At 36.8% G+C, this 27,423-nt stretch overlaps 2 protein-coding genes across 4 annotated transcripts in view; both read left to right on the top strand.

Annotated features, from left to right (window-relative positions):
• Positions 1 to 22,803, top strand: part of LOC129246229 (protein slit) — a 114,724-nt gene extending 91,921 nt beyond the window's left edge. For 2 of the 3 annotated variants that reach the window (XM_054884876.1, XM_054884875.1), the window contains 11 exons: positions 505 to 658; positions 809 to 1,027; positions 3,332 to 3,403; positions 10,437 to 10,805; positions 10,958 to 11,029; positions 14,894 to 15,037; positions 15,106 to 15,629; positions 15,707 to 16,701; positions 16,765 to 16,918; positions 17,566 to 17,708; positions 22,690 to 22,803. In XM_054884876.1, coding sequence (XP_054740851.1) covers positions 505 to 658; positions 809 to 1,027; positions 3,332 to 3,403; positions 10,437 to 10,805; positions 10,958 to 11,029; positions 14,894 to 15,037; positions 15,106 to 15,629; positions 15,707 to 16,701; positions 16,765 to 16,918; positions 17,566 to 17,708; positions 22,690 to 22,776 — 2,933 coding nt within the window. In that variant the 3' untranslated portion in view covers positions 22,777 to 22,803. The remainder of the gene's footprint in view (positions 1 to 504; positions 659 to 808; positions 1,028 to 3,331; positions 3,404 to 10,436; positions 10,806 to 10,957; positions 11,030 to 14,893; positions 15,038 to 15,105; positions 15,630 to 15,706; positions 16,702 to 16,764; positions 16,919 to 17,565; positions 17,709 to 22,689) is intronic. The other variant, XM_054884877.1, reaches the window with a different exon arrangement.
• Positions 22,798 to 26,490, top strand: LOC129246231 (probable WRKY transcription factor protein 1). Its single transcript, XM_054884878.1, has one exon. It carries the CDS (start codon positions 22,798 to 22,800, stop codon positions 25,297 to 25,299), a length of 2,502 nt encoding a protein of 833 aa, XP_054740853.1. The 3' UTR covers positions 25,300 to 26,490.
• The last annotated feature ends 933 nt before the right edge of the window (positions 26,491 to 27,423 follow it).

The following is a 27,423-nucleotide window of genomic DNA, read 5'->3' as shown; positions in this document are numbered from 1 at the left end:
CTTTATAAAACGTAATTGAGTTCTTAAAATATTTTAACATTATTGTTTGCTAATATCCATTGAAGAAATTTTATTTATATTTTTTTTTAATTAAGGGCTTTAAATTATTTCCAAAAATGTTCCTAAAACGTAATTCAATTAGATTTATCCATATTTTTTCTAACTTAATTTTTTTATTTAAAATTTGTTAACTACTTTGGGCCTTTAAATTAGTTTGGTTTAAAACGTCTAAATGTTAATCCACTTTAACATTAATGTTAGCAATTATCCATTGCAGATATGCCAATTTTTTTGCGCCTAAAAGCTTGCTTCCTGCAAGTCTCGTTATGTGACAAGTATTGAACAAATTATACTTCATTCACATATGCACATATGTGCTATACATACGCATATATGTAAGCACATCCGCGTTCTCACATTTTCTCCTAATGAAATCACTCTCATACATACCCACATGCATATTTTTTAATTAACTCTACTTTCTTCTCTCTCTTCTGCTTGCAGGCTCTTGGGACGATATGCGTATTAAATTGTCGAGCGAATGTCGCGCTGATGTCGATTGCCCGGCAATGTGTCAATGCGATGGCACTTCAATTGATTGCTCAGGTCGTGGCCTCAAAGAAATTCCACGCGATATACCGCTACACACCACTGAACTGTAAATACGAATACATATATGTATATTTTTTTTTACATTTTTGTTGTTGATTATTTCCAAATATACCATTGCATTGATTTATTTGACCTAAAATATTGGCTTTTACGTTAATATTTTTTGTTACTCTTTCTCTCGCTTGCTTGTTTGCAGCCTTTTGAACGACAATGAGCTGGGGCGCATCAAATCGGATGGTCTCTTTGGACGTCTGCCACATCTGGTTAAACTCGATTTGCGACGCAATCACATAACCGGCATTGAACCGAATGCATTTGAGGGTGCAAATCGTATACAGGAAATGATTTTGGCAGAAAATAAAATTAGAGAGGTTTCGAATAAAATGTTTTTGGGATTGCATCAATTGAAGACACTGTAAGTATAGTAGAGTACAAAAAAGAAATGTGGTAATTAATTTGTTTCATTTTTAAAGCATTCGTGAGTTAAATAAATCAGTTATATGTACTTACTAATAGATAGGTTAATTTCTTCCTGCATTCAAGTTGCTTTGACTCGTAAAAAATGAATGTTAAAGGGTCTCGTCCGTCGATTAGATTATTGGAATATTTTATTATTATTTTTTTTTTTAGCGCGCCAACTGACCAATCCATCTCCATTTACACTCGTGAATCTCAATTTCAATTGGTCTTTTCCTAACTCGAGTGAGAGGCTCATCATATGACACCCAGTTAGCGGGCAACCATATGCACAGAATGACTCTAAGGCCTAAAGTTTTTTTTTGTTGTTGCAATGGTCACAGGCCATGTTTGTGATGGTATGTGACAGATCTATTTATATAAAAGTCCGAAGCACTGAATAGACAAAGCCTTCCGCTGTTATGAACAGGCCGTCGAAGAATTGCTTGACTCAATCCAAACCATTTTTCATACTCACGCCTTCCTAAACAAAAATTCTTTTAAATAAAGTTTTTAAAAACATTTGACGCGTACACTTCTGTTAGATGTTTGGTGTGCGTCTTGATGTAGTTCCACAAATGTAGTGACCTACAGTTTTAATCCGGCTCCGAACGGCACATATATTGTATTTTGTGAGGAGCTTTTTCATGGCAGAAATACACTCGGAGGTTTGCGATTGCCTGCCGAGGGATGACCGCCATTAGAAAAAACGTTCTGTCATTTGGTGCTTCATGTCCGGATACTCGAAACTGCGCACTCCCGGAAGGTAGTTTAAATAAAATTAGTCTGGTTTAAATTGGTGAATATTTTTGCATTCCCATTTATACAATACTTAAAACGCGCTTGATAAAAAACGTTCAGGAGGTTCAAGCTCTACTTTTTCATCTGTCCAAAAATTTTTTTATTTTAAAGCTATTTATTCAGGCTGAGATGAAGTTTTGCACCTAAGCTGAGATTTTAACTTTGTCATCTAATTTACCGTTTAATGGTGAGTTCCCTTTTAACGACCCGATTGAATCGTAGTTGCAATTAATTTCCAAAATTCATCAATTAATGAAATTAGAGCTTAGAAGATATATCGTCACTTTAAATGTTCCATCATCTGAAGGTATTTGGAAGTCGGCTAAATTTTTTGGTATGGAAGATGAGACACCTTAATGCACAAATGTTTACATACCTTCAGCTCAGTGAGAATGGTGACACGGTTAAATAAAAGGATAAGTGAAGAGTTTGTATATGAAAGTGTTGTGTAGAGTTATTATAACTTTTCGTATTTAGATGACGCTTACACCCTTTTTTTGGGTGTTTGGCCGAGCTTCTCTTTCGATTTGTTGTGTGCGCCTTGATGTTTTTCCGCAATTGGAGGAACCTACAATTTTATGCAGCCTACGAACGGCAGATGGGTTTTTATGAGGAGTTTGTTTCATGGCAGAAATGCATTCGAAGGATTGTCATTAGCTGCCGAGGGGCGAGCGTTATTAGAAACAGCGTTTTCTACAATTTGGTGTTTAGTCTTTTATGCACGAGGTTTTGAACCTGAACCCTACCGAACGGTAGTCACGCACCAACCCCTTCGGCTACGGCTGCGTTGTGCATCTAAGTACATGTATTTGAGCTTTTTAGTTGGAAAAAGGTCTTTGCTGGTGAATGGCAGGTAGTTTTATGCCTGAGAAGCTCTTAACGGCAGTTGCAATCGCCCGACTTCGTATGCGTGCAAGCCATGCAAACTATCAAGCAGAGCTCAGAGATGAGCCCAAGTCAATTATGCGTTTCATCGGTGTGATGATAATTTTAGAGATTAAGGCTGTCGAATGGAACGATAGCGGTAACTACCATTTATTCAATCAAGCATTGAATTTTAGTGGTTAACTGTCATTCTTTCAATAAAAAATATTTGTTTCGTGACTCGAGGGTTTTGCTGTGCTGCGTTTAATTTCTAGTGGGTAGGCTTAATTGGAAAACCAAAACCTCGACTGCTACCGGTAAAGCTGCAAGCAGTGTGCCCTTTCAATTAATCATTCCATAAAACCGCTTTTACAGTGTGTGCGTACATATGTGTGTGTATGTGGCCCTATGCTCCACACTGGAACTCTAGAAATTTATGATGATGATGTATAAAGGAAATGATGTGTATAGGAAATAGCTATTTTTACAAGCAAATAAATCTGTAGCTTTAACAAAAATAAATGATTACTCTGCCACTTTAAATCAATTGCAATCCAATTTTATTTCACTTCTTCTGACATTTTATTAATCGTTTCAGGAATCTTTACAACAATCAAATTTCTTGTGTGATGCCCGGTTCGTTTGAATTCCTGTCATCGCTCACCTCACTGTAAGTACAAATTTACATGCATTACAAGCATTAATTAGATAAATTACTGTAAATTCTCTTTGCCTCAAAATTATGTTATGGACCATACATCCTGTACACAAACAAACAAACACACGCACGCGGCAAGTGCAACACTAATTCGTCAGCCACTGACTGGCGTCTTTAGTGCTTACATATTGTGGAAGAGTTGGTACATATGCATATACATATGTAGTCATGTATGTACAGTTGCGGTCAAAATAATAGTAGTGCTACTAAGGTATATAGTTTATTATGTTTATTTTTTCCTACTGACTCCTTTATTTTACTTTCTCCTTACAATACTGTTGTACATAGAGCGTACAATAAAAAAGTACCGTTAAACCGGTCAAAGTTAGCATTTGTTTTTTCAAATTCATTTTTTTCCAATGTTTTGCTGAATTGAATCAGTCAAAATAATAGTAGTGCGAAGAGTTTGCTCTCAAAAAATACAAATAAAATACAAAATACAAATTGTTTACTTATAAAACAATTATAAAAGTGCTTTCACTGGTAAGTATTACATTTTGTTAGTGTATTTGTATATAATTTTGATTTAATTTGATTAAAATATTTTACAGCAATGGGTCGAGGCAAACACTGCACGGCTGAGCAGCGGCAGCTTATAAAAAAATGATTTCGATGGGGAAAACTTATAAAGAAGTGCAGGATATTGTTGGTAGTTCACCGACAATGATTTGTAATGCCCTTAAATACAAATCGCAGCCAGAAACACGTGGACGGAATCCAGCAATGTCCACTAAAATGATTAAGCGTGTGGTAAGATTTTCCAAAAATAATCCGTTCACGCCAGCAAGAAAAATAAAAACGGAATTGGAAGTGGAAGCAAGCGTGGAAACTATTCGCAGGCGTTTGCGGGAACACGATTTGGTAGCTCGCAGCCCCAGAAAAGTGCCACTATTAACAAAGCGACATGTGGCCAACCGACTAAAGTTTGCTAAGAGTCATTTGGAATGGACAGACGAGAGATGGCGAAATATTTTATGGACAGACGAGTCTAAAATTGTGCTTCATGGTGCAAAAGGATCGCGCCAATATGTCAGACGGCCAATTAACTCAGAATACAATCCGAAATATACCTGCAAAACGATTAAACACGGCGGATCCAGTATCATGATTTGGGCATGTTTTTCTTTTTATGGAGTAGGACCGATATACTGGATAAAAGAAATGATGGATCGCCATGTATACGTAAAAATCTTGGAGGAGGTCATGCTACCATATGCTCGGGAGGAAATGCCGCTGATTTGGGTCTTCCAACAAGACAATGACCCAAAACATACAAGCCGATTAGCGAAGGAGTGGTTCCAGAAAAATAGGGTTGAGGTAATGGAATGGCCTGCACAGTCTCCAGACCTCAACCCGATTGAAAATTTGTGGTGCGATGTGAAAGAGGCAGTTTCTAATTGTAATCCAAGCAACAACAATCAGCTTTGGGAAACAGTGGAGCATGCATGGAAACAATTTCCCAGGAGAGATGTGAAAATCTTGTAAATTCAATGAATCGACGTTGTGCTGCAGTAATTGCAAATAAAGGATACGCTACTAAGTATTAATAACATACTATTATTATTAAGAAATATTGCCTTAGTCTTACTTGAACATAAAATTCCTTCCAAAAGAACACATGTCTTAGTTATCCTTTTTTATATTAATCATACTACTATTTTTTTGACCGTCCATATTCGAAGAGTTCATATGAAATATCATTTTATTTGCATTACATTGGTTTTTTTCGAAATATTTTTTATAATTACATTGTTAAAAGTCATTACTTTTTAAAATAAAACACAACATAAAAATTTTGCGGAAAAAAATCCCACTTTTTTTCAATTTCTTTCACATGGTATGCGCACTACTATTATATTGACCGCAGCTGTATGTGTGTATTGTATGTATGCATTTATTTATTGAGTAGGGCATAGTGTGATTTGAAAAAGTCTATATGAGTAGCTTATAGATGCATATTTATGTACCAAATGCGTAATTAATTGCTTCTTCATTGTATAAATTGAGTAAATTGCGTACGGAGAAGTTTTTATCAAAGAAATGAGGTTAATGGGTTTGATTGTTATGGCTGAACTTCACAGCATACGCGCGCGCGCTGCTGTTACCGGGAGCAAAGGCAGAAAGATGCACATGCTCCTATATAGAATGGGCAAGTACACATCCATATGCGTGTACATAATTCAGTTTCGCTGTTTAGTCGAATAGAATTGGAGGCAGCGCGATAGTAGAGTATATTGGAAGCGTAAAAGTACAAGTAATTTAATTGAACTCCAATTTATAGTCGCCGCAATAGACAGACAGCGAGCAGTGCGCGGCATATAGTGTGTGTGTGTGTCAAATGAATGTGTGCTTGTGTGCGTTGCATATGGCGTATACATACATTCATATATGGGCATTTGCACGCCAATATGCGGGGCATTCGAGCCTGCTGTGATAACGACAACCAGACTAGAGCACCGATGTTACCACCTTGGATATATCATTGCCTTGTCCAGACTCCCTACGACTGCTGTCGCTAACGCTGCGCTGGCTGCTGTGATCGACTTGCAATATATTGCTGCACATCCCTTTGTTGCTTTGTCGATGATTTAAGTGGCAAGCTCAACGACTGGCAATAAGCACAATTGTATACTTATACAAACATCCATATGTATGTGTGTAAATACATATGTATAAATATATTTAAAAGCACTAGTAGTAACCATAAACGTACTTTTTTTCCTTGCTGCGTAAAAAATTTATAGTGCTTTAGTACCTACATACATACATCTGTAAGCAGAGAGTGTGTGTGTATGTATGCACTTGCATATAAATACAATATGAAACACTTGAAACACAGAATCACCCTAATTTGATGTGCACAATGCTGCAGCTACTCATCGCATACAATACTTTCACACACTCTGCTTTTCTTCAATGCACACACATACATGCACATGTATTATAAGAGTGTTCAAATTTTACATATGAACATTCATACAGACACACGTGCCTACATATGTTGGCCACTACAAAAGTTTCCTTCCAACGTTGGTAAATGATTGAATATGCTCATACTTTCATTGTTACCATGCAAAAGTGTATGTGTGGATGTATGTGCACTACAAAAGTAGGGTTTGCTATGAAATGCCAAGTGGTATGGGAGGAGAAATGTAGTTGGCAATTGTCTATGAGGGACACCTGCGCAATAACAGCAATGCTTTTTTTGTGCATAGAATACTCGTGAGCGCAAAGTGACGCAAAACTCACAAAAATCAGCTTTTCAATTTATCAAATTCTATAGCTTGAAATTTTTTTGTTTATGGTTAACTAATTGTTATACTCGTATTTCGCATTTATATTCATGCCAACTAAAAATAATTTTGATGCTTATGATTTAACTTTAAAAGCTAAAACTTAATCTCTAGCTGAATCCAGTATATTTTTTTGTTCTTGGAATTGCTCGCTAAACCATCAAGCTCCCTACAACCATTGCGAGTATATGTAAGTCTCAACACTCCATAAACAAACCAAAAATAAGCACCGCTAGTAGCTCACCTATTGGCCTCAATGCCCCTTAAATAAATGGACGAGCTTAAAGTGTAGCTCCACTAACTCCTTAACTGAAAGATGGTGAAAGATATGTCATACTAGCGATTATATTCTGATGATTCTGGTATCCAATAATATATAGGTATGTACAGTCGTGCGTTTAAAAAAGGCAAAAGGCAAGCAGCTTCAATGGTACTCCAAAGGGTATATGTTAACAATATTTTTTCATTTAGCTTTAACTAAAGTTAAATATCGCATTTAAATGTCCGAATTTCCATCCATTTTGTTTTTAACAGAGCTCGTGCACTCTTTCAAAACGAATTCACGCAAATATACTATTCTAAAAATGTTATCTCAGCAGCGATAGCAACATTAAAATAGTAAACATTTTTAATTTCGTTCTAAAATAGTGAATTCGGTATGCAAATGAGCTTATAGGAGAGAATTTCAAAGGAAGTATTAGGAAAAAAGCTTAAACGCATGTCAAGGTGATAAACTATTCTTAAAGCAAATTTTCTATTCTAACAGAAAATGTTATCTGAACAGCGATAATAACATTAAAATAGTAAAAATTTTTAAGACACTTTCAGGCGCAGCCAGAGCTGTAACTGAGAGTGTGCAAAAAAAATTAAATTTTGTGTGGCAGAATTTTCGTAAATGAAATTATTGGTTCCCTTAGTTTTAGCATAAATATTTGCTTACATGCATAAATATATAATAAGCCAAATGGGAGTATATCCATTATTTGTAAGTAGCACATGCAAACCAGAATCATGAAATTTGCAGATGCTCCTCTTGACATTGCATAGTCTGAGTTTTTGGTATGTCTGAAACTTAACAGAGCTTTTAACTGCTGTTAAGCAAGTTCTTAATGGAAATAAAGAACATACTATAGGTTAATAAATAAAAAAAAAAACTTAAAATATTAATGTAATATTAAAAATATCTTAAGGTCGATGGACTATATCAATACATTGCAAAAATGTTATTAATGTTATTACAATATGGATATTATTTTGCTCTGTTTGTTGAGTGCTAAGATTACTAAAAGTTGTGGGCGACAGTTTTCTTTAAAATACACAAGCGGTATTTTTTTCTAAATTAATTATATAAAAAGATCTAATTTTTTTTTGTTCTGAGTTTTCGTTTACAAAATATTTTTTTTTATAAATTAATTATATTAAAACATTTAAATTTTTATGTTTACTTTTATTATTCGATCACAAAACGTTTTTGTTTTTGTCTGTAACAAAAACAGGATTATTCTATTTTTTTTTTCTTTACGTTATTCTTTATAAAACGTCTAACATTAATTTTTATTTTATTTTTTTTTTTTGCGAGCTCAATCAAGACCATCTTAACAATAAAACAACAATTACAATTTTTCTATTTGTCGATATTTTTGCCTCAATTAAAATTCATCTTCAGGGACACTTAGCTGTGTCTGGTGGAAAACTGTTTTGGAAAAAAACTTAAGAAAAGTGGTTATTCTCTAAAAGAAAAAATAAGCCAGAAAGTGTTTTGGAAAAAATTAAAAAAATGGTGCCACAAATTATCACTTTTTTTAATTTTTTAATGAAAATTTCACCAAACTATTACTCGAAAAATGAGGGAACATCGTCAATTGCCAGTCAATCTTTTATATTCACCAAACTTAATAGTATGAAATGACAAATATTTTTAAGCTTAAACAAGTTTTCAATCTTTTTTTTTTTTTTAATTGTTTATTTTTGAATTATATTTATAAAAATGTGTGATATTATTTTTATGTGTTGAAATATTAGAAAAAAATATTTTTTTTTTATCCACGCTGAGCTAAGGGCAAAATAGTTTGATAAAAAACAAATTTGTTAAGAGTAATCATAACTCTCGGCAGTCAATGGCAAACCTCCGAGTGTATTTCTGCCATGAAAAAGCTCCTCATAAAAATATCTGCCGTTCGGAGTCAGCTTGAAATTGTAGGTCCCTCCATTTGTGGAACAACATCAAGACGCACACCACAAATAGGAGGAGAGCGCGGCCAAACACCCAAAAAGGGTGTGTACGCGCCAATTATATATATATATATAAAAATATTTACAAAAAACAAATATAATGAAAAAAAATTATAATACAATAATAATAAAAAAAGTAAGACGGAATAAAATAATACAAGAAAAAGAATAATAATAAAATAAAAACACCAATAAAAAACAAAATAATTATAAAATTAATAATAATACACACACAAAAAATAGTATTTTTATTTACATTTATATATATATATAATAATATATTAAAAATACTATTTTTTATTTTATTTATTTTATTTTGTTTTTTATTGGTGTTTTTATTTTATTATTACTCTTTTTCTTGTATTATTTTTTCCTGTCTTACTCTTTTTATTATTATTGTATTATAGTTTTTTTCATTATATTTGTTTTTTTTTTTGTGTTCCTATTTTTTATAATTATTATTTTTTTGTAATTATAATTTTTTTTTTAATTTTTAATGTTTTTTATAATTTTTTTATTAAATTTGTGGTTTTTTTTTGTATAAATCAATTACTCGACTAATTTAAATACTGTTTATTTTATATTTTCAATTCTTGACTAAATAATGCAGATATAAAGCGTGTTTAACTACAAAAGCTATTTTACTTTAATTTAATACTTTGAATGCAAGGAAGAAACTTTTTCCAACTATTCGGACTTTATTTTTGGTCGCATTCAGAAGAGAAGCATAGCAAACTATTTCGAAACTAATTAAAAAATTTTGGAAATACTCCTTTATATATATACATGTGTAACACTGAGTATAACACAAGGTGGCGCAAAATTAATCACCCAATTTTGTTTTAGAACAAATCTTTTACTAAATAAAAAAATTTTTTTTGAGTGAGGGAAATCTTTATTTTGACGTTTACGTGCTAAATTGCTTGTCTGCTTGTGTACTGCAGCTGTGTGGTTGCCAAGTTATTTGCACAAACTATAAATCTTCCGATAGGCTGATTAATTTTGTGCCACCTTGTGTTATACTCTGTGTTACATATGTACTATATATATATATAAAGGAGTATTTTCAAAATTGTTTAATTAGTTTCGAAATAGTTTTGCTATGTTTCTTACATAAATGCTTTTGGGAGTCACTGTAACAACCAGCGCGACAAAAGCAACACACTCACTATGTTCTAAACATAAAAAACCAAACCTCAACACGATTTGTACCGCGCAGAGTATGTGTACACACATACATATCTATGTGAATATAACCATATTGTACTCTAAAAACCGCTACGACAATTCATTTGCACCACATGACTTTTTTCCAATATTTTTCTCCTATTTGCATTTCCACATCTCTATGCAAACTTATCTACACACGTACATACATATGTACACATGCATATGTATATCTCCATATCTAATAAAAGCCCACATTTCAATTCACACTTTACATTTTCCACTTTCCACAGAAACTTGGCTGCCAATCCATTCAATTGCAACTGTCATTTGGCCTGGTTTTCCGAGTGGCTACGAAAGAAGGGTTTGGTCGGCGGTGCGGCACGTTGTGCTGCCCCATCGAAAGTACGTGATATGCAAATTAAGGATCTGCCACATAACGAGTTCAAATGTACATCCGACAACAATGAAGGCTGTTTGGGCGATGGCTATTGTCCGCCCGCCTGCACTTGCACCGGCACCGTAGTACGTTGTTCGCGCAATCAATTAAAAGAGATACCACGTGGCATACCGGCGGAAACGTCAGAATTATATCTAGAATCGAATGAAATAACAATGATACATTTGGATCGGATACGACATTTGAAATCCTTGACGAGATTGTAAGTGTGCACAGCTAAATGATGATGAGAAGAAGAATGATTGAGAAAAAAATGCGAATAAGCGCTTGGAAAAGTTATGTTACTAATTCCTGCTTTTTGTTTCTTCCACTTTTGTGCCGTTTTTTTCGATTTCTTTGTTTTTTTCTCAACAGGGATTTGAGCAACAATCAAATCACGTTCCTCTCTAATTACACCTTTGCCAACCTGACGAACCTGTCAACGCTGTAAGTAGAAACCATACGATTGAGTATAAAATTTTAAGCAGGAATGGTAGATTTTTGTTTTTTGCCGAAACTGTAGACAACACCTGCTGAAAGCAGTATTCATAGTATAATACAACGCACTGTGTTTGTGTGCCTTTTACTTTACCTGAAATCTAGCCCAAGAGGGTAAAAGGGAGCTCAAATGTTTCCTTCTGAAAATAAATAATTTTTGCTATATGCCGTATAGCATGGCATCATACCTCTTTTTTTAATCTCTGACCGATTCTGCCTCTTCAAGGCAAGCAAAATATTTCGTGTTTTCTGCCCATTTCCGTGTACTGAAAAATGGCTGTAAAAAATCACAGTTTGTCAGTTCCCTCTTTTTATATAAAATTACTAATAGCTAAACAACGACAACCAACGTTGTTGAAGCATTGATTGTCGCCGTGTTTGTTCATATGCATTTACATTTTTTCATTCTTAATAAGATTTATGGAAGGAGTGGTGCTTATATTACGATTGGCGTAAAATCTAGCTTAATATCTTTCATTTCTTTGTGAATTGAAAGAGGCAGTCTAAGCCTTTTCTTTGTACTTCTTCGCCAGTATGAGCTACCGAAATTTCTACCTTTAAAACTCAATGTAACGATTTTTCTAATAAAAGTTTGCTATTCTTTAACATTGAAAAAATGCTCTAATTGCTACCTGCCATTACATTGGTCAGGAGGAAATATTAACTACTTAATTGATTATTTAATGACGCGAAAAATCTCTACGACTGTGATGTTACTACTCCTACCAACTCTTCTATGAAGTCACTGATGAAAACTAAAACCCTTTAGGCTCGAAATTTTACGGGCGGACTGCAAAAAACATTCATCGGGTGGCAAGCGGTCCTCGATTAGCTCTCGTTTTCTCTCACAAGAATACAAACTGTAAGATCAAGGTTTCTTGAGACAGAACTCCGTTTGTTATCCAGGCACTACATTTTTGAAGTCTAATTGCATACGGAGATGCTTGCCCAATACCGACAAACTTCTTCTTCTTGATTGGCGCGATACCCGCTTCAGGGAGGGCAGTTTAATATTCATGCTTATATGAATATATATAAAAACATTTTTTTTAATAAAAAATGGCGGCGATACAGCAGCGCAAACGTCGCTCCTTTAATTTGCGCCGTGGAATGTCTAGCCTCTTGTAGCCAACTGAAATCAACCAGACAACAAGTTTTCATTAAAAAAAGTTATTCCGCTTTGTACTTACCTCTTTTTAACGAAAAAAAAAATGAAAAATTGAAGTGAAAAAGAAGAAAATTACACTTTTTGTATAAAAAAAAATTATCAAAACAATATTTTTAGTGATAATTAATATAAAATTCGAGGTAAAATTTTAAGTTGATATCTTGATAACTTTTTGAGTTATATTCGACAGCGCGGAAAAAAGGGTATTTCTAGAAAAACGCGATTAAAGTTTTCGTTCTTACTCATCTTTCGTTCGTCGCTCGTCTCTTCACTGACTTTATAAGGATTTTTTAGACTTTCTATTAAGCTTAAAACATTTTAAAGATATTCTTTAAATTGTAAATGAATTTTTAAAGCAAAAAAAAAATGGAAAATTTAAAAATGCTGGAGGAGCTGCCTACCCCCTTTAAGCGATTTTTGCCGAGTTTAACAAAGGCACATTTAAGAACTGGAATGTGAAATAATCAGTGATGGAGTGGTGGAACGTAGTCATATTAAGAGATTAGAAGCGTGGAATCTACCTTAGTTAGTTCCCAAGTACAAAGAGAGAATAAGTAAGTTAAAAGAAACTCTTGAGATCCAGCAAAATCAAAATTGTTCTCAAGAAATTTTAAGTAGGCATCCATCATACCTTGCAATGTCCTCACGTGAAAAGAAAAAATAAGAAATCGTTATACACACAGTCTATGTCAGAAGAAAAGAACCGGTTTTTTCTTGTAACTTCAAGATATATTTCGTTCTGCTTTTTGCTCAAGGGCTATGACGCCAGTGCTAACCCAAGTTAGTGTCGTTCGAAACTTTCCCGTAAACGCAACCAAACAAAAATGAGTGAGAAGTACACGAAGCGTTTTGAGGCGGTATTTTTATGCACGCATTCGAAAGGGCCGAAATTATCTAGTCCTGTTTGTCGACGATCTACGCAGAAAAGCTGGTTCAAAGCATGAAGAAGATGCCAGGCTATACTCGACAACGATGAAAACTACACGACTTATTGAGTAATAGTGGCTCGTAGTTTTGTACATATTTTCATGTAAAAAATTTTTAAATATATAAGGTTGGCCAAAAAGTCTTGCGGTATTTCCACAAGCTTGTCTTTGCAAGCGCGTAGTTCTAGTTGTATTCGTCGCATCGGTTCACGCTAGAGCTTTTTGGGAAGCTCTTTTCACGTGCTAACACGTGTTTGATTAATTGTTGTTTGCTTTTAGTCGTTCGTGAGTTATAGCGTCGCAAACATGGAGCAAAATAAAGAGAAAATACGGCATATTTTACAGTACTACTACGATAAAGGCAAAAATGCATCTCATGCTGCCAATAAAATTTGTGCAGTTTATGGACCCGATACAGTTTCCATTTCCACCGCACAACGATGGTTTCAACCTTTTCGTTCTGGTGCAGAGGTGACCGAAGATGCGCCACGGTCCGGAAGGCCTGTCGTCGAAAATTGCGATAAAATCGCTGAATTGATCGAAAGAGACCGGCATAGTAGTAGCCGTAGCATCGGCCAAGAGCTGGGCATGACTCATCAAACCGTTATAAACCATTTGAAGAAGCTTGGATTCAAAAAGAAGCTTGACGCAAAAAAACATTTTTGCCGTATGGATGCATGCGAATTGCTTCTGAATCGCAACAAATTCGACCCGTTTTTGAAGCGGGTGGTGACTGGCGATGAAAAGTGGGTCACTTACGACAACGTGAAGCGCAAACGGTCGTGGTCGAAAAGCGGTGAAGCTGCCCAGATGGTGGCCAAGCCTGGATTGACGGCCAGGAAGGTTCTTCTGTGTGTTTGGTGGGATTGGCAGGGAATCATCCACTATGAGCTGCTCCCCTATGGCCAAACGCTCAATTCGGACCTATACTGCCAACAACTGGACCGTTTGAATGCAGCACTCATGCAGAAGAGGCCACCTTTGATCAACAGAGGCCGAATTGTCTTCCATCAGGACAACGCCAGGCCACACACATCTTTGGTGACGCGCCAGAAGATCCGGGAGCTCGGATGGGAGGTTCTTTTGCATCCACCGTATAGTCCGGATCTCGCACCAAGTGATTACCACCTATTTCTGTCCATGGCGAAGGAGCTTGGTAGTCGGAAGTTGTCCACAAGAGAGTCTGTGAAAATTGGCTCTCCGAGTTTTTTGACAATAGGGAAGCGAGCTTCTATAAAAGGGGCATTATGAAGTTGGGAACTCGTCATCGAACAAAACGGCGCATATTTGACTTAAATCGCATTATTATAACCAATTTTATGAACAATTGAAAATTATATAAAAGTACCGCAAGACTTTTTTGACAACCTTATATGTTTAGCTTTTATACTTCATGAATAATCGCGGTTCCTTTTTTTGACACAGACTGTAATTTGAAAACTTTTAAGTAACAATTTGCGTCCGTCAATCGGTTTTATAGGAGTTGATGAACATTTTTGGTTGGCTACTAAGATAGAAATTTCGTTATATCGAGGGTATCATACCTTGTATTGCACTCTTGCGAGAAGAAGATGCTAAAAATGTTTACTATTTGAAGACTTTCCTGTAACAATTTACGTCCATAAATCGGCATTTTTGTTAGACAGTTTTTTACAAACTTCGCTCTACCAAACACTCACTTTTTATTATTATTTTCCACAATTAATTTGGCAATTACAGCATCATATCCTACAACAATTTGCAATGTCTACAACGTTACGCCCTAGCTGGCCTACAGAATCTGCGCGTACTCTCACTGCATGGCAATCGCATATCGATGCTGCCGGAGGGTACATTTGAAGACATGAAATCACTAACGCACATGTAAGGGAAATATTTAAATACCTCAAAGTCATGCAAGCATATTATTTTAAATTTGTACCTTTTCCTAGTGCCCTAGGCAGCAATCCACTTTACTGCGATTGCGCACTCAAATGGTTCTCGGATTGGATCAAACTGGACTATGTAGAGCCGGGTATAGCGCGTTGCGCCGAACCCGATTATATGAAGGACAAATTGATACTCTCAACACCCTCACACAACTTTGTATGCAAAAGCAAAGTTAGCAATGAGATTATGGCGAAATGTGACGCCTGTTATACGCATCCTTGTGAAAATAAGGCGCAATGCATACCGCTGCCACAACGCGACTACCAATGCCTCTGCCAGCCGGGCTATCACGGCAAGCATTGCGAATTCATGATCGATGCCTGCTATGGCAATCCTTGCCGCAACAACGCCACCTGCACTGTGCTCGAGGAGGGACGTTTCAGCTGCCAGTGTGCGCCTGGCTACACAGGAGCGCGTTGTGAAACGAACATTGACGATTGCTTGGGTGAGACTAAATGCCAGAATAATGCCACCTGTGTGGATGGCGTAGAATCGTACACGTGTGAATGTCAGCCGGGGTTTACAGGTATGTGTTGGCGGTTGGCGTCTTTTGATGATGCCTGAATCTTATTTAAATACCCACAATTTTCTTACTCCCTGCAGGTCAATACTGCGACACAAAGATCAACTTTTGCAGTGATGAATTTAATCCTTGCGCAAACGGCGCCAAATGTCACGATCACTTTACACACTACACTTGCGAGTGCATGGCCGGCTTCCAAGGCATTAATTGCACGCAAAACATTGACGATTGCCAGAATCACATATGCCAAAATGGCGGCACCTGCATAGATGGCATCAATGATTATGTGTGCAAATGTCCAGATGATTTCACGGGCAAATATTGTGAGGGCCACAATATGGTCTCGATGATGTATCCGCAGACATCACCTTGTCAAAATCATGAATGCAAACATGGCGTTTGCTTCCAGCCGAATCCGTCTGGCTCGGATTACTTGTGTAAATGTCATCCGGGCTACACGGGCAAGTGGTGCGAGTACTTGACGAGCATTAGCTTTGTGCATAACAATTCCTTTGTGGAGATGGAGCCATTACGTACCAAACCAGATGCCAATGTAACGATCGTATTTAGTACTTCAGAGCAAAATGGCATACTTATGTATGACGGCCAGGATGCGCATATAGCTGTCGAGCTTTTCAATGGACGCATACGTGTAAGCTATGACGTGGGCAATTACCCGGTTTCCACAATGTACAGCTTCGAAATGGTTGCCGATGGTAAATATCATTGTGTAGAACTGTTGGCTATTAAGAAGAATTTTACGCTGCGCGTCGATCGCGGTCTTGCAAGATCGATCATAAACGAAGGCTCTAATGATTTTCTCAAATTGACCACACCAATGTTTTTGGGCGGCTTGCCGCCGGAACCGGGCCAGCAAGCGTATAAGAATTGGCAAATACGTAACTTGACCAGCTTCAAGGGCTGCATGAAGGAGGTGTGGATAAATCACAAGCTGGTTGACTTCGAGAATGCGGCAAGGCAGCAGAAAATCACACCTGGTTGTGCATTGGTCGACGGTGAAGCTGTGGAGGATGATGAGCAAGATTTTATGGATGAAACGCCGCACATTAAAGAGGTGAAAGGAAAGCAATAAATTAATAATTAAATAAATCGAACATGCGTTTGTTTATTCGCACAGGTGGATCCTTGTGAAAATCACAAATGTCGCCGTGGCAGCCGCTGTGTTCCTAATTCCACTTACCGTGATGGCTACCAATGCAAATGCAAGCAGGGCCAGAAGGGCCGTTACTGCGAACAAGGTGAGGGCACAACAGAGCCCGCATCAATAACTGGTATTATTCATATTCTTCATTCATACTTCGTTCAGTGGTTTGCATGTGCATAAATATGTATGTACTTGTGCCATACATGCATACATACTATGCAGAACCACATTCATTTAAATCATTTTATTAAAAGAATATTATTTAATATCGCATGTTGATATTTTGTATATTTCTGTGCACTACTTTTGTGTAAGGCACTGAATTGCTTGCTTCATAGAAATATTTAATCAATTAATAATTTATAGCCTTAGCTTGAGCAACCATACTAAAAAAAGTTGAATAAAGTACAGTGAAACCTCCCTTAGGCGGACACTCACCGTCAGTAAAATGTTGGCCGCTCACTAGAGGTGCCCACTCAAGATAGGATGATTTGCTCTATTGCCTAAGACTTGTCGTAGGGAAAAAATGTGCGCCCAAGGCAAGTGCCCGTCCAATAGAAGTGTCCGTTAGAAGAGGTTACACTGTACTAATTTTTTCTATAATAGATCAGCATTTATTAACCTTAAAGCAAAGCTTCGTTAAAGTTGCATAGGTTGCTTTGCCAGAAGTTCACAGATTTAATATTTATTATTTACGTAGTAGATTTTATTTTATTCCACTGCATCCCACAAATTGTAATTTGAAATTATTCACTTTCATTTTCGATTCTGTAGTGACCTCCACTTGCCGAAAGGAACAGGTACGAGAATATTATACCGAAAATGATTGTCGCTCACGACAGCCCCTCAAATATGCGAAATGTGTGGGCGGTTGCGGAAATCAGTGCTGCGCAGCGAAAATTGTACGGAGACGAAAGGTAAGAGATTCAATTCGAAATTTCAATAAAAAAATAAGAACTATTAGACGCTTACGAATTAATCCAACTCAGCAATAAGTCCGCCTTCAAAACGAATGTCATACTTATATACCAGAATTCCTTCTTTTGTAGTGTGCGTCTTGATGTTGTTCCACAAATAAAGGGACCTACAGTTTCAAGCCGACTCCGAGCGGCAGATATAATATTTTTTATGAGGTGCTATTTCAGGGCAGAAATACACTCCGAAGTTTGCCATTGTATGCTGAGGGGCGCTATTACCGCTATTAGAAAAAATGTTTTCTTTATTTGGGGGGTTTCACCGAGATTCGAACCTACGTTCTCTCTGAATTCCGAATGGTAGTCACGCAGCAACCCATTCGACTACGACGGCCGCCTTAGTTTTGATTAAAGAGGAGTACTAGAGCACTCGTGTCAGGTCTCACTATACAAGTCTCATTTTATATTTAATCTTAGCTGAATAGAGTGAATTTATACGTGAATATACTCGATGATTCGCCCAAGGACATTGACTTTTCTTGTGCTGAAACTAGTAATTTAACTGGTATCCCGAATCTTTTCTGAAAGGTAACTCAAATAAAGAGCCTTTCAAAAGTCGCGCCGAGATGTTGTTTTAAAATAAAACGTGGCAGATTCTTTCAGGTTTTACTATTTTTATTCCAAATACGGTTCTTAACAATTATATGTGAAAAATTACATCATTTGAATGTCCACGTCGCACAGTGCGGCCGATTCCCGAAAAGCTGGCCAAAACTCAAAAAATTAAGTAATTGATTCAAAATTTCTTACTCGGGGGTTGTCGGGGTCGCTGATTACGAATTTGATCTTAAAATTTTGAAAATCCACCCCCTTCCACCCCTATTGGCCACCCCCTCACGTGAAATAGCGTATATTCTAGAACATAATCAAGATGCATGTAAATTTATATGTTTTCGGGGTCGCAAGGTAGCAAGTGGTAACAGCTGAATCTTGTTTTATTCAGTAACCATTACTTTTTTGAGTAACCTTTAATAGGTATCAAAGCAGCATATGACGGCGTTGTATTACTATACAGTTTGAAAACTCAAATTTTATAAAAAAAATTGCAAAAAATGTATCTACATACGTATTGCTGCAGCTAAAAATTTTGTGTCGAGGTATTGATATGTACTAAAGATTTCTCGTATTTTACTAACCTTCCGAAGATGATTCCATTTGGTTTTGTTCAATTTATTCCATTACAAAATCTTTCAAATGTGTACAACTTTCACTATTCATCGACAGTAATACGATGCTCAAACGAAGGCCACGTTGCGACGGAAAATACAGAGGATACTTAGGGTACAGGACGTTGCTATGAACGGTTTTCACTACTCAAGGCATTACTGTAGCCAACCCAAAGACAAAAAAACTCTATCTAGAAACTTTTTTTTCGACTTTTGGCCAGCTTTTTGGGAATCGGCCGCACTGTGCGTCGGCAGGTAAAATCCACCAAATAGTGGATTCATGAATGCTAAATTGTCGAGAGATGTTGAAGGCTGCTCAGCAACACTTTGCGCTACAGCAGCAGAACGTCCAGTTTTTGGTCTGCCAGTCGGTTTTCTATCCTGTTTCTTGAAATTTTTCCACCAACCTTTGAATTGCCGACTCATTCGGACAATTATTTCCACCAAAAAAATCACAAATTTTCCCATATGTTGTTCTTAAAGATCTATAATTTTCATAATAGAGGATGGGCCATATAGCGTTTGCTTTTTGAACCACCTATTTTTTTAAGAATGGTAACACAAATGACATGTCAAATGTGTTCATAATTTACTTAAAAGTTTGACATTTACGAAATGGGACGCTATACGCTTGAACAAAATTGGGAAATATTGAAAACCTATTTCCAAAGTGGTGAGTCTTCTTCTTTTCTGATTTTCACATCGGTGGCTACGTCAATAAGCAAAATTGTCGGATTTGGCGCTCAGAAAATCCACACGTTACTGTAGAGAAGCAAATGCATCCACAACGAGTCACTGTTTGGTGCGGTTTTTGGTCTGGCGGCATCATCGGGCCATTTTTTTCGAAAATGAGCGAGGAGCCGCGGTTACAGTAAATGGCGAGCGTTACCGTGACATGCTCAACGAGTTGTTTCCAAAAATTGAAGAGGATGACATGGACGACATTTGGTTTCAACAGGACGGTGCAACATGTCACACTGCCAAAGTTACACTCGAACTTTTGGCTAACGTTTTTGAAAACCGACTAATCAGCCGAAATTCCGATATCAGTTGGCCGCCTCGGAGCTGTGATTTAAGCCCGTTGGACTATTTTTTGTGGGGGGAGCCGTTAAGGACAAATGCTATGCGAACCATCCAGAGACGATTGATGCTTTAAAACACGAAATCGAAGTTGCCATTCATGAAATTGGAGCCCAAACAATCGAAGATGTGCTTAAAAGTTGGGTTGATCGAATGACCTACTGTAAAGCCAGTCGTGGCAGTCATTTGAACGATATTATTTTTCATTCATAAATGACAATGTTCAATCTTCAAAATAAAAAAAAGTTTGAAAAAGTATTGATTAGTGTTTTTTTATAGCCGATTCAAAAAGCAAATTTTACATGGCCCACCCTATAAGTTTTAAATAGTTTCTCGCGATTCATTAAATCGTGTAAAATTGTACATCTGTCTTCTGTGCAAATGTCTAAGATAGAGTAAAAAAAGGTACCGTCTAAGAACTATTCGCTACCATGTCGGGTTACTTTTGAAAGACGCCTTATCTAACCTTTCCTTTGCCAAATCGAGCAATGTGGGGTAGTCAGCTATACAGAGCTACATCTCTAAATATCTTGGAGTAGTCAATATGCCGACTTAGAATATTCTTGTTATGGACGCTCTAATCAGTTCTGTAAATCAAAGATGGATTAGTTGCAATACCTGTGAAATTACTAGGCAAACATGGCCCAGGCTAAATCTACGTCTGTCCAAGAATATTATAAAATTGAGTAGACTTCAAAATTGGACCTTAGTAGGGGTCCTCACAGGACATTGTCTCATAAGAAATCATGCAAGGAGCTTAGGCGTTTGCATGCATTATTTCTGTCCTAGCTGCAGGAATGAGGAGGAGTTGGAAACAATACAACACCTCTTTGCACATGCCCGGCTCTAGCCAGAAGCAGGAACCGATATTTAAGATCCTACTTCTTAATGAATATAGATAAACTATACACTTTAGGTGTCGACAACCTTTTACGCTTTGTCAAAAATTTAGGTTGGTTCAATATGAAAGAGGAAATGTAGCGCAGGCTCTACGTCTCACAACGGACCCATTTCGTGGTCTAAGTGGCATCGCTGTCTCTATGTGTGATGCGGCTGCCCAACCTAACTTTACCTAACCTAGATATAAGAGAATATGGATTTAATATTTTAAGTTTAAAAAAGGTTAAGTTCATTGGATTGAAGTTTTTAGCCTAAATTTTTGTTTAGTATTTCTCACAGAATTTAGAGGTGCAGAAACTTGATAATTTAAATTAATATTTCTTCCACTTTTGAACTTTTCCGTATATTTCATCTCAGGGAAGCTGTCATCCTCTTAAGGGGGGAAGCTGGTCTAGAATTTTGAAAAAATCGAAAAATTTTTTTTTGTCTTAAAAGGTGCTTTAGGGTCTTAGAAATAATATACCAAATGAGGGATGCCAGCAAAAATGTCTAAATGCCCAAATTTTTCATTCGACGGCAGTGCCTCGCAGGTATGCCCCGAACGCTACTTACAACTTTAAACGCGTTTTTCTCGAAATCACTTTTTTTAAACTGGCCGAAGACATAACTCGAACAAATCTTTACCGATTCTTACGAAATTTTGACAATACATTCGAAATACCTTTCTCCGGAGACGTACGTAGGATTTTTTATTTATATTACATAGTTTTTTTTTTTAATCAACAATTTTATGTCGTTCTTTATAGTGAAAATTGTAACTTTTTGTTCAAACGTGCACCATTTCGCGAAAAAACAAAATATCGAAAAAATCCTACGTACGTCTCTTTCTGTTGTTATATAAAAAAAATAAATAATTGGCGCGTACACTTCTGTTAGGTGTTTGGCCGAGCTCCTCCTCCTGTTTGTGGTGTGCGTCTTGATGTTGTTCCACAAATGGAGGGACCTACAGTTTCAAGCCGACTCCGAACGGCAGATATTTTTATGAGGAGCTTTTTCATGGCAGAAATACACTCGGAGGTTTGCCGTTGCCTGCCGAGGGGCGACCGCTATTAGAAAAATGTTTTTTTTATTAATTTTGCTTTCACCGAGATTCGAACCAACGACCTCTCTGTGAATTCCGAATGGTAATCACGCACCAACCCATTCGGCTACGGCGGCCGCGTTGTTATATAGAAACTAAAAAAATTTTATTTTTTGATCCAGAACAAAAATTAAGGAGTTTACGTCTTCGGCAATGGACCCACTAGAAAAAAAGGCGCCTTAGGAGAACTGCTGGACAGCGGCCATTTTGAAATTAATTCAGACGAAAAATTTTGTATTTGTACCATGAAAGCTATATTATTAAACCTATTTCACAGATTTTCGATTGATTCCTTTGTTGAGTCAAAATAAATTCATAAAATATGCCCAATTTTTGCGCTCTAGACCAGCTTCCCCCCTTAAAAATTAATGGGTCATAGTACGCGCAGTATATTGTACTTGACCATCTCAAAACGACCATATGATGAATTTAAGCATTTCCTCAGACTTTTTATTCCAAATTTTTTATTTATTAAGGCGCTCCTTCCAACTTGTTTAAGTCTTTGTCTATCGAAAGCGATACCTTCATAGCGAATGTGTTCCTGACTTTCGTTGTCTAACTCACAAAGACTCTTGGCATTTTTATCTGAAAGATTCCGTGTACTGTAGCAGATTGCGCACTTTGGATTATTCGTCACCTAATCTAACTTCTTTTGCTAATATTTAATTTGCTTTGCTATTCTTTCATTTATTTACAGGTCCGTATGGTGTGCAGCAATAATCGCAAATATATAAAGAATTTAGATATCGTGCGTAAATGTGGATGTACAAAGAAATGCTACTGACTGGAAGATGCGACTACCCAAATGCACAAAGTTAGCTTAGATTTAAGTTTAGGACAACATAGTAATAACAATAATTATAATAATAATAACAGTAATTTAAGTAATAGCTCTAGTTATAGCAACGATAATGAATGTATATTTAACTGTAGCAACACAAAAGATTTACTAATACCTAACAATAATAATAACAACACTAAAATGGGAAGACAAATGATGGCCGCTCAAGAGAAAAAGACTGCGGATGAAATGGTAGAAGATGTGCGGAGCGCAAATATTACAAATAGTGGGGTGAAAATGGGGCCAGTTAAGCCACACAATCGGGACGACATCATGTACAATGCGGAGGAAGAATTAAGGCAAACAGCAGGAGGATTGAGGGCAACAGGTGGCATATTGGTGGATGAAAGTGCTAGTTACGAGACTGATGAATATAGCACAGAAGAAACAGAGCGTATGCAGTTGAATCCCAGTGGTAATGATGATGACTGGGACGACGAATATGATGATGGTGATGAAGATGAAGATGAAGAGGATGAAGATGAGGAAATGGATGATGCAGATGCAGCCTATGGTGATGAAGACGACGAAGACTTTGTAGAAGAGGCGCACTCAGTTAGTGCGCCAGCACAAGCACAAGACACCGGATACGAAGCGCTGCCTGAAGCCAAGGGTCTTATACAGTCACTGGTGGGCGATGAAAATGAGTCTGTGAAAAATATGCCGGACGTATTGAAGGCGAAAAGCCTTTCGCACACTGTTGGCCATACGGCCATGGTGGATGAGGAGGAAGAAGATATGGGCTTTGACGAGGATGACGAACGCATTGCTATAATCGTGGAGAAGCAACGTGGCAATGTAAACGACAACGACAAAGGCTTCATGAACGAGGAGGGTAGCGGCGCTGGTAGCGCTAAGAGACGAACAGATGCAAATAGGTACAAAAATAATAGATTTAGGTTAGATTACCTAGAGAAATATCGTAGAAAACAGCAGAAGCTGCAATTTGAACATACGAATAGGGGCGTAGCCGATTCGCGGGAAGGCAGCGGCAATTTTGCCAACGATGATGATGATGACGATGATGATGATAGCGATGATGATGATGGTGAAGATGATGACGTTGACGATGATGAGGCCATCAACGTCGGTGCTGCTGACGACGCTAACGATGACGCCGACCGCCAAGAAGGTGATGGTTATTTTAATTCGAAGCATACCAAATCGAGCAATCGATATTTCCGCAAGAATACGAATGACGCAATTAAAATAATCTCAACGCCGCTGGGCAAGGTCGGCATTGTGTATCAGCAGACGCCGACAAATGAGGATGGCAACAACAATGCCAACAACAAGAAACAGGATTCGCTTGGCGACAAGAAAACAAGTTCATTTACGGACTTTGATGCACTGTCGCCAGATCCTGAGAGTAGTCATCGCTTAGCATCATCTCATCCGAAAATTACGCCAGTCTTGACACCCGATGGCAAGGTTGCACTGCTTTATCGCGGCGACTCGGAGAATTCCAAATACGAACCGATACGCAATTTAACGCATAAATTTAATAATAAAAACGACTTTACGGACAATAAAGCAACCGCTAGTGGTACAATTAGTAAAGAAACGCCTGATTTTCCAAACAACGATGGCAGCGAAGACGAGTCAGCAGATGAGTCAGAAGACGATTACGATCTCGACAATGAAAGCAACAATGATCGATTGTCAACGAATTCGCGTAAAAACAACGCAACCCCCACAGATGAAACACAGAAAGCCGCCATACAAAATCCCGACACTGATCCCGATGATCCTACCGCTGGTGGCGGTTCATTCATCATACGCCCCACCGACTCTGTCTTGCCCATGATTAATCGCCCACTCTCTGAGGTGCTCGGCATCAAGAAAAATCAATTCAAACAATTCCGCATCAAAGATAATCCCACAACACCACCAAACGGCGAATCAGCTGGTGATCCACGTTCCCTAGCTGGTACCTCCATCGACCGCACAATCGATACAACGACACTACACTTCCTTACTAAAGTCAATTTAGCCGAATATCCGACATCGATGAAAACTCGTAATTTCGATTTCGATTTTAGTCGCGACAACACAATGCTGGACGAACGTTCACGCCACAAAGAACACCAATACCATCAACAACAGCAAGCGTCTGCTGGGAGCGGTAGCAGCAATCAACTAAATGGAGGAGAGGCAGGCAATAACAACAACAAACTGAACACAATTGCCAATGAAGAGGTGCTTGCCAAAACAGAGGTAGTAAATTTGGCAATAATTCCACATTTCGATGAGGAGCTCGAGCGGCTGCAACGTTTACACGAAAACGAGGGACGCAGGCATTACCGGCAACGCTACCGACAGAAACCGAGCGAAGAGGAGCTGTCTGGTATACATTGCATCATGCAGGCCATGATGGGCATAGCGGCGATTTCGACGGTGTTCGGCATGTTGGGCACATTCTTCAAGCAACGAATACTCGATCAAATTCGCCTTATGCATTGGTAGTACAGCAAGGGTATTCGATTGTACGGCGAATTAGTGAGAATGTCGGCAATTACAATTGAATACCCCAGTTCACCCGCACAACAACATTATCATCATCATCATCATCACCACGATCAGCCACAAGACGAATACAACAACACAAACACTAACAAGAACAACGCAGCTATTAAAGCCATAATTTTTTGTAAATCTATTTTCCTGAACCCAAACAAATGCATAGCAATAATGAAGAAGCTTTTAATACTATTTACAATATAAATACATACATACATACATATGTACATGAATACGAAATTAACACTAAGCAACAACTATGCAACGCTAAAACAAACGATCATACGCTGTTGACAATTTTCAAGTTTAATTGCAAAAAAAAGCAAATTCATATTGCAAAGGAAAAAAGTCTTGAACTTTTAAGCACTTACAATATTTAAAATAAATTTTGCAGAAATTTTCTTTTTGTTAGGGAAAAGTAGAAATTCTTACAATGAGTAGAATGCTTTACAATAGGCATTTGTAGCCAACAAGTGTCTTCTTTTAAGAGTAGCCTCGTAACCTAACCATGTTTTTTTTTTTTTTTTTTTTTTTTTTTTACAACTAACAAAATGGTTTTCTTTTCAAAGTACTGGTTATCTATTAACTATTCCTTATTATTAATTTTGAATTCAAAATGCGCCGAAGCTTTAAAAAATTCAATAGTTAACTGGTTCACACCCAAGGCGCATTTATTAAAGGTGGTGGCACTAGACCAGCTACAATGTTTTGTGCGTTTGATTGTCACGGCAAAGTATTGGAAAAAGTAAAAAATAAAAAATTAATGCGTCTTGCTTTATTCTAATCAAATCAGCTGATTTACCAACACCACCTTTAATAGATTCGCCTTGTTCAAACCCCAATACAAACTTTTGTAGTGTGAACTAGAAAATATTTCATACATTTTTTACACACACTCTGCATCGATTGAGATTTCCATTCTCTTCTTTTATTTTTTATCGCATGCCTAAATTTTGTGTCTACAGAGTTGATAAACTGCATTGGTATTTTGTTGCTCAGAGCACGCTTCATTTAAGAAGAAAAAGAAAAAATATAAAGAAACGGAAGTGCGGAAAATTGCATGTTGAAGTATGTAAGACAAAATAAAATGTTGAATTAAGGGGTAACACCACTGTAGAAATTTCAAAAAATTGATTTTTTTTTTTTATAAGCTTAAAAAATTCTTTGAACCTTTTAAAATACAGAACAAAAAGTTTTATACGTTTAATTTTAAGTGCCGTTTTTTTAGTCCAAAATAGAGTTTTTTCCTTCAAATGCTTGCTAATTCCACAAAAATAAATATTTTTTAAATCCCCTACGTGTTTCTCTAGCTATTCTTATCTAGATTAAGAAAAAAAATGTTTCTTTGTTCCAGATTAAAATTTGCACCCTCTGTGCTGCGTGCCGCGGAGCTCCTTCAAGAGAAACCACATTACAAAAATGTCTCCAATGCCGCCATTTTGTAAAATTTTTCGATCAAACTTTGTAGTTTTGTATTTTAGTATATAAGTAATAACTTCCCAAATCAGAGTGATTGTTTCCCCTTTCCTTCTATACAAAAAAATTCTTTAAAAATCGTGTTTATTTTACGCGTGTACAGTGGTGTTACCCCTTAATCTAAATGAATTATAGATGGCGCAAAGACTCGCATACAAAATTTCTTCATACTGTTATATTACATTGTCCAACATATTTTAGTTTAGGTTTTTTTTTTTTTCTTTGCGAAATAGTACTTGATACTTTTTTTTACTTTATAAAATATTTAAGAAATTTTAAAAAAATCTTCCATACGCAGGCATTCAAAACTATCTTTTCACGAGAATCAAACCTTTTTTATTCAATTTAATTTAACTTATTTTATTATTTAATTTAAATCAATTTATTTGCTTCAACGTTGTGCTCGATGAATATTTTTTTCATATTTTTACGAAATATGGTATTTAAAAAAAATTTTAAAAGATTTTCACGCACTTATTTCATTTTAGCACATTTATTTTTGCTTATGCTTATGTATATGAATATAGAAATATAAATTTTTTGTTGTCTTTTTTACAAAAAATGTATTCCATATATAGGTATATATGTATATAT

Source organism: Anastrepha obliqua, chromosome 4 (assembly GCF_027943255.1).
Source record: "Anastrepha obliqua isolate idAnaObli1 chromosome 4, idAnaObli1_1.0, whole genome shotgun sequence".
NCBI classification, from domain to species: Eukaryota; Metazoa; Arthropoda; class Insecta; order Diptera; family Tephritidae; genus Anastrepha; species Anastrepha obliqua.
Note: the sequence above shows the minus strand (reverse complement) of the source record. Positions and strands in the feature narration are given on the sequence as shown.

What these genes read in the sequence shown, in the direction of transcription:
- LOC129246231 (XM_054884878.1), top strand. Translation starts at nt 22,798, where the DNA reads ATGCACAAAGTTAGCTTAGATTTAAGTTTAGGACAACATAGTAATAAC.